Source organism: Lynx rufus, unplaced genomic scaffold (genome assembly GCF_022079265.1).
Source record: "Lynx rufus isolate CCGP_SWC_20201006 ecotype Redwood Valley unplaced genomic scaffold, mLynRuf1.p SCAF_16, whole genome shotgun sequence".
NCBI classification, from domain to species: Eukaryota; Metazoa; Chordata; class Mammalia; order Carnivora; family Felidae; genus Lynx; species Lynx rufus.
In genome coordinates, this window is record NW_025814830.1 from 38,811,178 (window position 1) to 38,826,297 (window position 15,120).

At 37.1% G+C, this 15,120-nt stretch overlaps 1 protein-coding gene across 2 annotated transcripts in view; it reads left to right on the top strand.

The window, feature by feature from the left end:
• CBFB (core-binding factor subunit beta) overlaps nt 1-15,120 on the top strand; it is a 56,362-nt gene extending 41,242 nt beyond the window's left edge. For both annotated transcript variants that reach the window (XM_047078538.1, XM_047078540.1), the window contains exon 6: nt 12,855-15,120. In XM_047078538.1, the coding sequence (XP_046934494.1) occupies nt 12,855-12,923 (69 nt within the window). In that variant the 3' untranslated portion in view covers nt 12,924-15,120. The remainder of the gene's footprint in view (nt 1-12,854) is intronic.

A 15,120-nucleotide genomic window follows, 5' to 3' on the forward strand; every position in this document is an offset into this window, starting at 1 on the left:
TATGAATGTCTTGATTTTGTAACTAATTTTTAGCCATTTGTGTATTCTCCTTACTAAAGGGAAAATTTAATATTTTCAAACTACTCAAAGAATTGAATTAAGTAGCCCACTTTTAACTTTTTTATGGTACAGATATAGAAATCTACACAAAAGAAATATGTAGCTTAATTATTACAAGGCTAACACCCTAATCACTACCATCCAGATCAAAAATATCAAACGTTCACAGCTCTCCCAGCAGCACCCCCTCCACGTATGCATCTAATTATGACCTTGTCCCTCCCCTCAAAAGTACTCATTACTTCAGTTTTTATAGCAATCACTGCCTTGTGTCTCTTTTACTCCTGTCACTTCAGTCTTCAACGGAAGACTGAGGTTTAGTCTTAAGCATTATTTAAATTTGATATGACTTTTAATTTACATGGATTTTTTTCTATATAAAATTGTACCCTGCTTTAAGCAGACTTTAATTATGAGACTACTATTTAAAGTATCTATACATTGTTCAAAAATCCAATTTCTATAAAAAGTATACTCTAACAAACAAAAACAATCAAGATGAGAACTAATGTGTTTGAAAAAGAATATTGTCAAATGTTAACATCCTATGCTTCAAGTTTATAAGCTTACTTACTGATGTATACATTTCACACAAAAAGAAATAGGAAGTTAGCACACATTCACCTTTGATAATCAAAAGAAATAGAATTAAAATATATTACATGAACTAAATAGAATAATTTCCGGGCATTAAAAAGAGTTCTACAGATTGGTTGCTCAACAAAATAAAGGTACTTAATACTTAGCACTTCTGGGGGCGCCTGGGTGGCGCAGTCGGTTAAGCGTCCGACTTCAGCCAGGTCACGATCTCGCGGTCCGTGAGTTCGAGCCCCGCGTCAGGCTCTGGGCGGATGGCTCAGAGCCTGGAGCCTGTTTCCGATTCTGTGTCTCCCTCTCTCTCTGCCCCTCCCCCGTTCATGCTCTGTCTCTCTCTGTCCCAAAAATAAATAAACGTTGAAAAAAAAAAAAAATTAAAAAAAAAAAAAAATACTTAGCACTTCTGAACTGTGCACTTAAAAATGGCTAAGATGGTAATTTTTATGTTCTATGTATTTTAGCACATTAAAAAAATGTTTTAATCAGTGTTACATACAGAAAATTTGTGGGGTTTCCATACACAAAATTATATGTGCACTATTATTTAAATTAACATGAAAATGTTATTTTAAACATTATGCAATGCAGTTGTTTTTGGTTTTTTTGAAGCTTTTCAATTCCTGTGATCAGACTTCCCATGCCATTTTCTTTTGGAGTGCTTGTATCTGTAATAGTAAGAAGGTTTTAAACATATAATATGCATTTACCTTATACTTCTGAACTTTTTTGCTCATACTGTTTATTCCGTACCTAGTAATATACCTTTCTACTCATTCATTAAAACCCAACTTAAATGTTATCTGTCGGTCGGTCTCTTCTTTAGCCTTCTTAATTATAACTGGCCCTTCCACTTTGTAGAATCCAGAGCACTTCTGTTATTGTTCTTACTGAACAATATGTTGAAACAATTAAAAAGTGTCTTCTACTGTATTGTAGATTCCCAATGAGATGGGGCCCTGATATTTTAACCCTCACATTACTCATCACAGTGGTTTTTTTTGTACATTGTGTTTAGTTGTCAAATGGAGATCTTCAGAAAACAGTTTCTATCCTGCCTGTCTGAAAACTAGAGTTACAGGATAGCCTAGAAGTTAGTTGAAGTCGAATAATACATGTTAATGATCTCTGGAAAGATTTTAAATGTTTATAATTTGTTGGTTTATGTTAGGTAAGTACTAAGTAATGAACCCCAACTATGTTGTGCAGGATTCTGCATTAGGGACTGGGAAATATATAGATGAAAATGCACGGTTTCTGTCCTTCAGCAACTGTCAGTCTTGAGGGAAAATAGATACATAAACACACAATTGGAGACTACTTTAGCAGCAGGCATTCATAATGGAGGTTCAGAAGGGGAACAGTGGCACTGTAGAGGAATGAGTGTTTATGTCTGCCTCTGTCTGGGGAATTCACAGGGGAATACCCTTGCAGGGGTTTGAAGGAAGAGTGGGAGTTTGCTCACTGGACAAGCTAGGGAAAGCATTCTGGGCAGAAAGAGCAGTGTATGCAAAGGCATTAAAGTAGTAAGAGATCTTGTCATGTCTGAGAACATGATTGGTCAGTCTTTCTGGAATAAGCCAATATGTCTTTAAATGAATGTAAGAAAAAAAATGTTTTATAAAAGGTGCTTTTCAGCTAGGGGCACCTGGGTGACGTAGTCAGTTATATATCCGACTCTTGATCTCGGCTCAGGTCATGATCTCACAGTTCTTGAGTTCGAGCCCCACGTCGGGCTCTGTGCTGACAGCTTGGAGCCTGGAATCTGGTTCGGATTCTGTCTCCCCCTCTCTCTGCCCCCCCCCACGCACGCGCGCGCGCACACACACCCACACACACACACAATACACACTCTCTCTGTCTCTCTGTCTCTGTCTCTGTCTCAAAACTAAATAAAAACATTTTTAAGAAGTGCTGTTCAGGTACATTATATATGAAGAATAATTATTTGAGGGGTGCCTAGGTGGCTCAATCGGTTAAGCCTCTGACTTTGACTTGGGTCATGGTCTCACATTCATGAATTTGATCCCCTCATCAGACTCTGCTCTGACAGTGTGTAGCCTGCTTGGGATTCTCTCTGTCTCCCTCTCTCTCTGTGCCCCTTACCTACTCGCACACTCTCTCTCAAAATAAACAAACTTTAAAAAACATAAGTGAAGGGGCCCCTGGGTGACTCAGTCAGTTAAGCGACCAACTTTGGCTCAGGTCATGATCTCAAGGTTCTCGAGTTCGAGCCCCATGTCGGGTTCTGTGCTGACAGCTCAGAGCCTGGAGCCTCCTTCAGATTCTGTGACTCCCTCTCTCCCTTACCCTTCCCTGCTCATGCTCTGTCTCTCTTTCTCAAAAATAAATAAACATTAAAAAAAAATTTTTTAAATAAACATAAGTGAAGAATATTTGATAATTAATGGAACAGTTATTTAGGAAGTTTTTGTATATATTTTGCTTTAAATAAAATTCTAGATTAGTTAATACTAAGGGTTGTCTTTTCTTAAATGCTAATTTGATTATTCTTATAAATAATGCTACTTGAAGGGGTGCCTGGGTGGCTCAGTTGGTTACACATCCGACTCTTGATCTCCACTCAAGTCTTGATCGCAGGGTCGTGGGTTCAAGTCCCACCTTGGGTTCCACACTGGGCATGGAGCCTACTTAAAAAATAAATAAATAAAAAATAACGCTACTTGAAGAAAATCATTCTGGTGTATGAATTTTATATGTATGTGTTTATATTTGTGTATGAACAAAAACATATTCTGTTGACAGAGGTATTAAATAATTTGTTGCTTGGATAGATTGTTTTTTAGTTGGTTTTATGTCCGTGATTTGAGAACATGGACTTTGTAATCAGGCCTAGTAGAGATTCCTGTTCCATTGCTGGCCAATCTCTCTTAAGCTTGTTTTCTCATAGAAAGAAATCATTGTGAGAATTAAATGGGGGAAATGCTTGTAAAAGCACTTAGTATGGTGGTTGGCTTGTGTATGCCTACAGTAAATAATAGCTCTACAGTACTTCTTTAGCACTAAGAGCTTGATGACTGTGCTGGTTCCAGTTAATTGAATGATCTGGCGAAGAACATCCTTTTAGCTCTCTAAAAGTATATCAGGGCACTTTCCCTGCATTATGACCTGGAGCATAGCAAAAATGGTTAGATTGTCATCAATGATTTAAGATCCTGTAGTCTCTTATGGCAAAAATTAAACCATCCGTTCTTGTAGAGAACTTTCATCTACAAAGCTGGACTGAAATCTGTCTCCAGAGCTTGCAGTACTGGCAGTCACTTAGGGGAGTTTTGGGTATGTGTGTCTTTTGGTACTTTGTGCATATATATTTAAAAAAAGAAAAATCCATGACAAATTCCTAGTATCAGCTTGTTTCCTTACAGTTTACCTTCTTTTTCCTAAAAGGAGAACATCAGGGAAAATTACTGTTTCCCCCTTTTAATTTGAACATCCATAGGGGACATTATGCCATGTACTCTAAAATTCTTATTACAGTTGAAACTGATACTGAGAAAAAATGACTTGCTCTTTCAAGTAGTTGGTTAATGGAAGGAGGAGCGAAGACTTAAACCAGATTCCTAACCAGAAAGTCTCTACAAATACAGCCTAGCACTGGGAAATTAATTTCCACATCACCCATAAAGATGATTAAGTTGAAAAATAAAACCTGCCAGGAGAGGTTACAAACCATTTTGCCTGGAAAAGAAAAGGCTGAGGCAAAAAAAGAATAATAATAGTTCCAGTGGGTGGTCCTGATGCCTGACTAGAGGCAAGGGCCAAGGAGCAGTGGTAACTCGTGGGTGGCAGTAACCCAGTAAATGGTCCTTGGAAGTTTGAGATCCTGGCAGTACAGAGACTTAGGGATGTCCCAGCCCTGTTTGGATAACCTCTGAGGCGTCTAGCCCTGCAGTGCTAAATTTGTAATGGTGGTGCTCATGAACATTTAATATATGTCTAAGGTTAAGATTACAAAGGGTTTCGGTATGTGTTAGTGTCTTTTAACCTGTATTCAGTGATAAAACTCCTTGAGCAGGTTTCTCTTTTACTGTCTGTAAAATTTAGAGAGTTTTTTTTTTTTTAAGTTTATTTATTTTTGAGAGAGAAGGAGCACACATGAGTGGAAGGAGGGAGAGAGAGAGCAAAAGAGAGGGGGTATATTCCAAGCAGGCTCCACATTGAGCCCAGCATGGGGCTCAAACCCACAAACCGTGAGATCATGATGTCAGTCAAAATCAAGAGTTGGACACTTAACCAACTGAGACACCCAGGTACCCCTAGAAATTCTTCAATCCATCATTCATGGTAGGATTTAGTATTTTCTTTTTCTGGTTTTCTGGAAAAAGATATTTTAGTAGTATGATATTTTCTTGTTCCTTTTTTTTTTTTTTTTAATGTTGATTTATTTTGAGAGAGAGAGAGACAGAGTGCAAGCAGGGGAGGGGCAGAGAAAGAGGGAGACACAGAATCCGAAGCAGGCTCCAGGCTCTGAGCTGTTAGCACAGATCCCGACGCGGGGCTTGAACTCACGAACCGTGAGTTTGTGACCGAGCTGAAGTTGGACGCTTAACCTACTGAGCCACCCAGGTGCCCCAGTATATGATATTTTCTTTACCTTTCAGAGGTCATAGCAGATTATTACTAATTTGGCAAATGAAAAACTATAGTAAAATGAAGAAACATTGTTTATGTTAGTAACCTTATCCAAATACTGTTAAATCTTTGGTGTACAATAAAATGGTATGCAAAAGGTACATAACATCTTTTACCCTTTGGGTATTTTTAAAAAAAAGAGTACATACACATATTTGCTTGAATATATACATAGTCTCTCTTTAGTAGGACATGTAGGAAACTAATTGAAAACTGGGGGCCACATGGGAGGGTGATTCCTTTTCACTGTTTATCTTCTATACCTTTTGAATTTTGTATCATGTGCATCTATTACCTCTTTAGGAAAGAAAGTGGTTTTTTTTTGGGGGGGGGTGTTTTTAGTGTTAACACAAAATGATGCAACTAGAAGAGTCTAGAACTTGCTATATGTATTCTCTGGCATATGGGCTTTTTCTAAAAATGTGAAATCCTTCCTTCATTTGAAATTTTATAGAGAACCCCAAATAATAGATAAAAGAGGCATTGTTCTGGATGAAGTGGGGGTAGGGATTATTCTGTTTTCCTTCCGTAGTCCCAGGGTGTTTTCATGGAACCCAGCAGCTTGCAGAATATAACTTGAAAACCTTTGATGTAGTAGAATGAGCATGAGGTTTGTTAATAGATTGCTCTGATTTTGAATCCTGGCTCCACTATTTGTTGCCTTGTGACATTAGAAAAGTTACTTATCCTTGTGAGTCTCATCTGTAAAACAGCTAACGTCCTACTTCCCAGGTTGCTGCCTAGCTCAGTATCTGACATTTAAAATGGGCTCACTTCCTCACTTTGGTTCACAGTGTATCTGGAGTAGCAGTAAAAGCAGGCATATCCTATCTTTAGACTGTGAAAGTCAGATCTTTTGCCGAGCTATTTTATATTCTGGTGTTGGTTGTTTGGTTTTTAACAGTAGTAAAGGGCTTTAAACTTTTCTGGGTTCTGTTGGAGGTCAAGATAGCAGTTACCTTGATTGAGTAGTGACTAGGGGGTTGTGGGGGGAGCACAAGAGGAACTTCCCAAGTTTGGGTAATACTGTATTTCTTGATCTAGGTGCTAGTTACATGGGTGTAACTTAGTGGGAAATTCATCAAGTTACATATTTATGATCTGTGTACTCTCTTGTATTTTAATAAAAATTAGATGTTAAAAAAAGAAAAAATAATCACAGACATTTCTTCTGTGAAATGCCTCTCATTCCTGTCTGTTGCCACATGAAAGGAGGCAAGTACCTTGTTATCTGAGAATCCTTCCATGATTTGAAAATGTTGATGTGTTACTGATGACGGTTCTCTTCAGGTCACATATCTGTACAGCTGGAATTCAAATGCCTTACTTTGGGATTTTTGTGAAATAAGATTGAAATTCATAAAGGACAGAATGAGTGCTTTGGTCATAAATAAATTGGAAAGATGCCTCCATTATCTGTTTGGCAGCAACTCATGTATACTCCCTGTGTAGAGACTGCCTTCAAGTTGATTGGCCTCTTAACTTTCTAAAGCTGTTGGTTCTTAATTCGGCTGCATGGTGACAGGGTGCTGAAAGATTTTCTCTGTCATTATGTAGAAAATACTTTCATCTGGTTGGTTTATAAAGTGTTAGCAAATAAATTCTTGTCTTTAATGTCAGAGAATGAGTAAATAATTATTGCTTATTTTACTATAGGCAGTTTTAATACAATTCAAATCACAGGAGAATTTTAGGTGGAAACTATTTGGAAATAAAAACAGGCAAAAGGCTTTATGTGGTTTTTATATTTGTTTTGTATGTTTTTGGAGCCTTCGATTCTGTGTGGTCCAAGAAGAAAAATCTCAGCCACTATTTTAAATTCCCGCAGACTTCAGTGTTCAAATCACTTTAACTGCACCAACACTCTTTTTTGTGTGAGGACAAACTAACATAAAAATCTGTCTATCCTAGGCCTTCCTGACGTGTCTTCTGGTAAAGGCAGTAGATGAGAGTGAAGTGGGAATATGAACTCAGACTGAGAATGAGAATCAGAAGGGGATTGACAAGGAGGAAGAGGGTGCTAGATTAGCGGTCTCCCACACCGAGACAGAAAGACAGTCTTGGTTTGCTCTCTAGCATAGGAGATGCAAAACTCCATTAAGATTTATTTTGTTCCAACCTTATTTATTTCTTAAAAATTACTCTTATCTGCAGGATATACAAGGTTGTTGTGTTTTTTTTTTAACATTGCAAATGCTCCTATAGATAGATTGGGAAGTGATAAGCAGCTTTGTTGTAATAATGACAGCGTGAGTACTTACTGCATGCCAGGCAGTATACACCACAATATTTGTTTTACACTTGGTTCTTAAAGCACTCTTACAAGGTATATCTCCATTTTGAGGAACTGAGGCTGAAAGAGAATAAGAAACTTGTCTAAGATCACATAGCTAAAGTGGCAGAGCCATCCCAGTCCACGCTCAGAAATGTAGATTATTTCTACTATCTCTTTTATATTGAAATGTCACTTTATTTGTAAAGTTTTCCTAAAGTTGTATACTTTATAAGAAGTATATATACACATATGTATATGTATACATAGATACTTTAAGTAGGCTTCACCCCACCATGGAGCTAAACATGGGTCTTGAACTCATGACCCTGAGATCAAGACCTGAGCTGAGAGGGGCACCTGGGTGGCTCAGTCAGTTGGGCATCCAACTTCAGCTCAGGTCATGATCTCATGATTTGTGGGTTTGAGCTCCACATTGGGCTGTGTGCTGACAGCTCAGAACCTGGAGCCTGCTTCGGATTCTGTCTCCCTTTCCCTCTGCCCCTCCCCTGCTCGTACTCTCTCTGTCTCTCAAAAATAAACTTTTTTTCCTTAATTAAAAAAATAAATAAGTTGGGGCGTCTGGGTGGCTCAGTCAGCTAAGTGTCCAATTCTAGGTTTCAGCTCAGGTCATGATCTCCTGGTTCGTGAGTTCGAGCTCCACATCGGGTTCCGTGCCGACAGTGTGGAGCCTGCTTGGGATTCTCTCTTTCTCTCTCTGCCCCTCCTCCACTTGCTCTCTCTGTCTCTCTCTCTCAAAAAAATAAATAAACTTAAAAAATAAAAGACCTGAGTTGAGATTAAGAGTCAGATGCTTAACCAACTGAGCCACCCAGGCACCCCAGAACTATATTTTTTTACATGCCCATTAGATCAGCTCTTGCATTCTCCTTACCTGACAAGTGTTTATGATTGTCTGCTGACTTGGTTTTTACCTTTTTAATGAGTTTGGAGAAAGTACACTCCCTTCTGTCATATTACTAGCACTTAAAATTTCTGCTTTGTGTCTCATCCAGCTTTAGCAGTTGGAAGAAATAGCCATGACTTAGGTTGACATTAATGCTGATTGTGAGTTTAAAGTTCTGACTGCCACCAGCTAACTGTGAAACCTTGGGGAATCACTTAACCTTCCTGGTCATAGGCTTACCATCTGTCAGATAAGAGTTGAACTAAAAATCTCTGACATACTTTGCCACTTTAAAATTCTGTGATTCTGTGTTCTGACGTTGAGTCAAGTGTCAGACATATAAAATAGTAAGCACAGTGTGTGAACACAGTATATACTCAGTAAGTTGAAGCTATTTTGAAATATTAGGGCATTTTCTCACGAGTTTTCAGGATTTTGATGATCTTGATAATAAAAGAGTAGAAATCATGCAAGAAGTTTTATTCATTTTTATTTGGGTATCCCTGCTCTTGCCTACTTCTGCACAGCCCTGGCCAGTAGGGAAAACTCCAGTGCCTGGTGACTATTCTTTTTCTCTACATTTTGGACTCATCTCATGACTGCCTCCTCAAAACTCTTTGGGCAATAGCATATTGAAAGGAAGAAAACAGGAGCAACTGGTAGTAGGAGGTCTGTAGTAAAGTGTCTCGATTACTTCTTTATAAATATTAAAAACATATTTGTATCCTGAACAGGCTTGTGGGTATCTGCTTTATATTAAAACTATTCTGAAATAGCTGTTAATAAAAAGTTAGAATCAAGTGCCCATGTGGATTGACAGAGGAAAAAGAAACTAGAAATTATGGACTTGATGCTGGTAGAATAATAGAGTTCAGAGAGTTTCTTAGCCACCATCTAGTCTAACTGATTACTCATAGAATTCCTTCTAAAACATTGAGCTCTCATTACAAAACTGTCACAGTAGGGGCGCCTGGGTGGTTAAGCGTCCAATTTTGGCTCAGGTCATGATCTCATGGTTTGTGGGTTTGAGCCCCACATCAGGCTCTGTGCTGACAGCTCAGAGCCTAAAGGCTGTTTTGCGTTCTGTGTCTCCCTCTCTCTCTGCCCCTACCCCACTCACACTCTCTCTTTCTCAAAAATAAACATAAAAAAAAAGTTTTAAAAACTACGACAACAGAAAGCACTGCTTCTCAAGGCAGTTCATCCAATTGTTGAATTCCGATCTTATGGAAGCTATTTCACTGAACATAAATCTGTTTTTCTGTGCTTATTTCCTTCATGTGACAGCCCATACCTCTTCCCTGCGAGCATTAAATTTCATTCCAGTCTCCAGCTCTTACTCCTCTCCTGCTCTCCCACTATTGACTTCCCCCGCTGTCTGTATTTATCTTATTTTTGCTTTTCCCTCACAGTGTCTTCCCTTACATCTTTCTGACTCCATCTTCACAATGTAAATGGAAACTGCAAACACAAATAAGTAGCAAAACAACTTTACTCCTCTCATGCCTTTACCAAAATATATTTTAAACAAACAAATCCCTGGCAACTTCTGCACAGCCATGACCAGAAAGGAGAACTCCAGCTGCTGATGACTGCTGCTGACATGCTGGCACTCATTTGAAGTCATCCCATTATTAAGATAACTACTCTTATCTCAAGACCAAAGCTGAAATACCCTTTTCACAAAGTATTATTGGTAGGTTAATAGTGATTTGTAAATATATAATTAGGATTGATTTTTCTCAGTGTTTCTTCACTGCTCAGCCCCTTTCTAACCTTCATTGACTGAAACCAGATGCTTAAATCACCATCTCTGATTTTGCAGAATCGATCCATCCTTACACTACATTTAACATTGATTCTTCATGGAAACTCAAATTGGTTTTGTTTTTGTTTTTGGTGAATATGCATTCCATTGGTTTTTCAGCCTGTACCATGCAGTGTAACTTTAACCTGACTTGTTAATTGAAAGAAATAGGCTAAAATTCAGTCAGTGAGCAGTATGCTAATAAAAAATAGTTAAAATCTCCTATCAATATTTATAAGAAGGACTACAGAAGTTAGTGTTGGGTTTTATTTGATTTGTTTGAAAGGAACAAGGAAGGTTCATTTCTGTCTAAACAGAACCCTCTTGAGAAATGACACAGCTGGAGCTTCTGACTAAAACTTGATCATACAGTACAAGTATGATTTGTTTAGATGCTTGTTTGAAGGTCAAGGATGCTCTTTCTGTAACAACTGTTTTAGATCTTAAGAACTGAAATGAGACTGTTTCAACTTTTGGTTAGATTTTGGTTAGATTTGTTGCCAAAAACAGACAATGAAGAATCAATTGGCGATAATAGTACAGTATTCCATTTAGCTAAAGATTCCATAGGTAATTTGAAGAAGTCTCAGCTACTGGCATATATCAGAGGTGACTCCAGAGAAGATCCAGATTAAGAATGGTGGTGGCATACACTGGGGTGAGAGAGGTGGGGGCAGTTAGAAGTGGTCACATGCAGAATATGGTTAATGTAGAGCTGTTAGAATCTAAAGGTGAGTGTGAGAGAAAGAGGTGTTAGGGTGACCTCAGGCTTTTGTGCCTGAACTACTGGTAAAATGGAGTTGCCAGTGTATAATATCATCTAACCAAGGTTGCTGAAGGAAACAGGTTCTGTATACAGTCAGACATTTGTGCTCCACTGACATTGGTAGTCCCTGAAGAAAGCTTATGTAGGAAACACACATTGGAATTTGTGAAAGACACTGAGAGTTAATGTTGTATGTAAACCACAGGGGTACTAGGTTCCATAAAAACGTAATAGTGGCAGAGAGTGTCATGCAGGACCTGTTAGTTGTTAGATGTGCTCTATTAAGTAATTTGCCATCAGTTTGACTAGAAATGTTTATTCTAAAGTGAAACTTGAAAACCTCAGTGTTTATAATTGTCTAACCTCTTAGTTGTTAATACTGTTATAAAAATACTTCTGTGTATGTAAGTGGATCAGGGACTGTAATTTTTTCCCTATTTTGTTTTGTTTTGAATTTTATTCAATTTATTTTATTATTTTTTTAATGTTTATTTATTTTTGAGAGAGAGCATGAGCAGGGAGGGGCAGAGAGAGGGGGATAGGATACAAAGCGGGCTCTGCATTGACAGCAGACAGTCTGATGCAGGGCTCAAACTCATAAACTGTGAGATCATGACCTGAGCTGAAGTTGGGGGTTAACCAACTGAGATACCCAGGCGCTCCTAGATTTTATTTAAAAAAAAAAAATTATAATATTTAGAGAGAGCACGAGTCAGAGAGAGAGGGAGAGAGAGAGAATCTTTTGTAGGCTCCATGCTAAACACAGAGTCCCACACAGGGCTCAATCCCATAACCCTGGTACTATGCCCTGAGCCAGTATCAAGAGTTGGACATTCAACCATCTGAGCCACCCAGGTGCCTGGCCCTTACTCAAATTTATTCATTAAGAATTGCATTTGTCTTTTTTGGGGGGGAGGGGGGGATAGGTTATTTTTTAAGAATTGCACTTGTTAAATAACAAATTTTCGTGTTGTACTCCTGTCTTTCTTTCCTCCATATTTATGCAATCATATAAAGGTATTTGTAAATACAGTCATGTCCATTATTTCTACATTGGAAAAATAGAACCTGGCCTTTCAATTTTGATGTATATAACCAAAGGAGTTAAAATTCTGTTTACTTGTACTCTTAGATTGTGACCTCCTTGAAGCAATTCTTCTTAGTGGAAGCTCTAAGAGTACCCATTTTTGCTTTTAAGCCAATTCTTTATCCATAGTAATGATTTTATTATCGGAGGTAGAGATTTTTAGTTACAGCTTGGTTGGCAGAGATGGCATTGTGTAAGATGAAATTCACTACTACATTATTCAATCATACAGTTGGTAGCCTCTATACTTTTGTGTGACTATAAAATAGATAAACAGTAGCACCTATGTTATAGGTTGCTGACAGGGTTTTAATCAGTTCATCTATGAAAAGTGCTTAGAACAGTGCCCCGGATATAGTTCGTGTTCAATAAGTGTCAGCTATTATTCAAAGGGGAAGTTTGATTCTAAGGTAAATGGATGATGTGTTTAACCCTGTAGTCCAAAAACTATAAACATGGATTTGTTGTTCTTTTATACATAGTACATATTTTGATAATGTTCTTTTGAATATAATGAGATTTTTATTCTTGGTTTTTTGGAAACTTTAGCAAAATATTTAATACACAATTTAAATTGTTCTTTTTCCTCTTACATGTAAAGATGGTTGTAAACATTTTTTAAATGCTACTGTGTCTTATACTGTATTTATCTAGCACTTTGATTTTCAAAACACGTTTTGACCCCAAATTATAATTTTGTCATTGCAGGCAAGAAGACAACAAGACCCTAGTCCTGGTTCCAATTTAGGTGGTGGTGATGACCTCAAACTTCGTTAATTAGCACAGTAGATGTGCCCACCTATCTTTACATTTACATTGTTTCTAGTCAGCAGAAATAATCATTAAAAGACCAGAAACTGTGATAACTGGAGGTACCGCAGTCTATTTCTCAACCTTAGGCAGTAACAAGACATCACAAACTGCCATGGTTTTGCACTATGATTATAATACCTGCATTTCTAATTTTGTATGCATGTAGCCAGTAATTTGACATTTTTTTTCTATGCAAGCTTACCTTGTTGGCATTATTTTAAATGAGTTGAAACTATCCACTTGTAAAGCTCTTTTCCTCCATTTTAATTTAAAAGTTTATGTCATTTAAAAACAAGTCAAGAAATTAAAATTTTTTCAGAGGGTTTTTCCCCCTAATTGGTTGTTCTAATTATTTTTGGAATTTTAGATGTGTTGGTTACACAGCTTCATTTTAGATAGATATTCTTGGTTATTTGTTCTGTGTCTGTGTTTTTATAGTCTATGGCATTTTAAAACTGCTGATGTGTTTGCATTATTTACAAGCTAAAGACCTAGTAGCATAGAGCTGTCTGCCACAGCCTTTTAACACAAAGTTTACAGTTGTTAAAGTTGCAGTATCCTTTTAAATGTTGATAATCAGCTCCTTTTTCTTTCCTCCTTAAACATAAAAAATTTTAATTGGTATTAACTCTAATCTGCCCCAGATCTGTTTTACATTCTGTTCTGTAATCATGAGTTTCTGTGGAGATACTCTCCACAGATGGTAATACTCTACTGAAATGCCTAAAGAAGTCACAGGCTGGCTTCTGTTTTATTCAGGGATTTTTTTTTAAGTCAATCAGAAAAGGGATACTGGAGCTCCTTCATGTATGTAACAGCATATTAAACTGGAGACAGTGATGAATCAGCTACCAAGGTAATATTGTATTAAAATCATGTTTAAGATAGCTGCTTTTATGTGTATTTTATAATGCATGCTTTTGTAAAAACAATGCTGGGTGATGAAAGATTAGTCTTAGAGAGAAAATGTTCATCTGTGCAGAGGATACATTTTCTTCATTAATTATTCTGGGAAAAACCTCACAGGTTATATATATGGTATTTTCCAGAAGAACTATTAATAGAACCTTTTGAGATGAATTAGTATAAGAATATTTTTAAAATAGGCTCACTATCAAATTGAATGCAACTTTTTTTTTTTTAATACAAGACTGGAAAAAAGTGCTAAGTCATTTGGAACCTCCTTACAAATATTTTTCATGGTCACATTCATTAAATGTTACTACATTTCTGAATTTTTGCAAAAATATATTTTATCGTAATAGAATGGCATTATTTTAAAGAGTGAAAAACTGACATGGTCAATTCAGAAAAGGAACTGAAGTATGAATAAGGTCATCGCATTTAAAACACACACACACACACACACACACACACACACACACACACTTGATTGATGAGGGAGGTGTGACTTTCATTGTATATAGGTCTTATGATTCATAAACATATCCTGTATCTCAGAATAAAAATATTTGTTATATATTTGAAGTCATGCATGGTAAGGAGTGTGTTTAAATTGTTATAAACAATAATGCATCATAACGGACCATGCTGATCTTGTGTAACTAAGTACTATGAATGAATTTGGTTGGTATTTGGTGTTGTGCAGTTCACATGTTTACACACTCAGTGCCCTAATTTCCCCTGAGGGAATCACCTTTTAAGTGGCCCTTAAAGTGGTGTTTTAAGGTTACTTTATCACAGAGCTCCTTGGTTTTTTGACTTCTGCACTTAATTTTTTTAATAACATGATGGTGATGGTACATTTTCCTCTACTGCTTCTAGCTAAGGGCTTCCATTCCACCGGTAACTAAGATCAAATGTTATTAAATGTTCATATTGCCACCCTTCTGTAAATATTCGACTCTTCCTGTCATTTAGCACAGTGCTGTTTCCATCTGTCTTAATGCTGGCATTAAGATCATAAGCCCTTTTTCTCCAGTAGTGCAGGCTTTGAAAACTTTTATTAAGTTATTGATGCAATTTGATATTTTTCCATGATCTATATTTAAACAAAATTACATCATTGCATCATCTTTTCTAAATTCATCTCCATTAAAACTTGCCTTAAGCTGCCAGATTGCTTTTGCCACCATTAGCCATATTGTATGTTTGTATGTTTAATTTACTTTCACAATAAACTTATGTGTAGTGAAAAAAA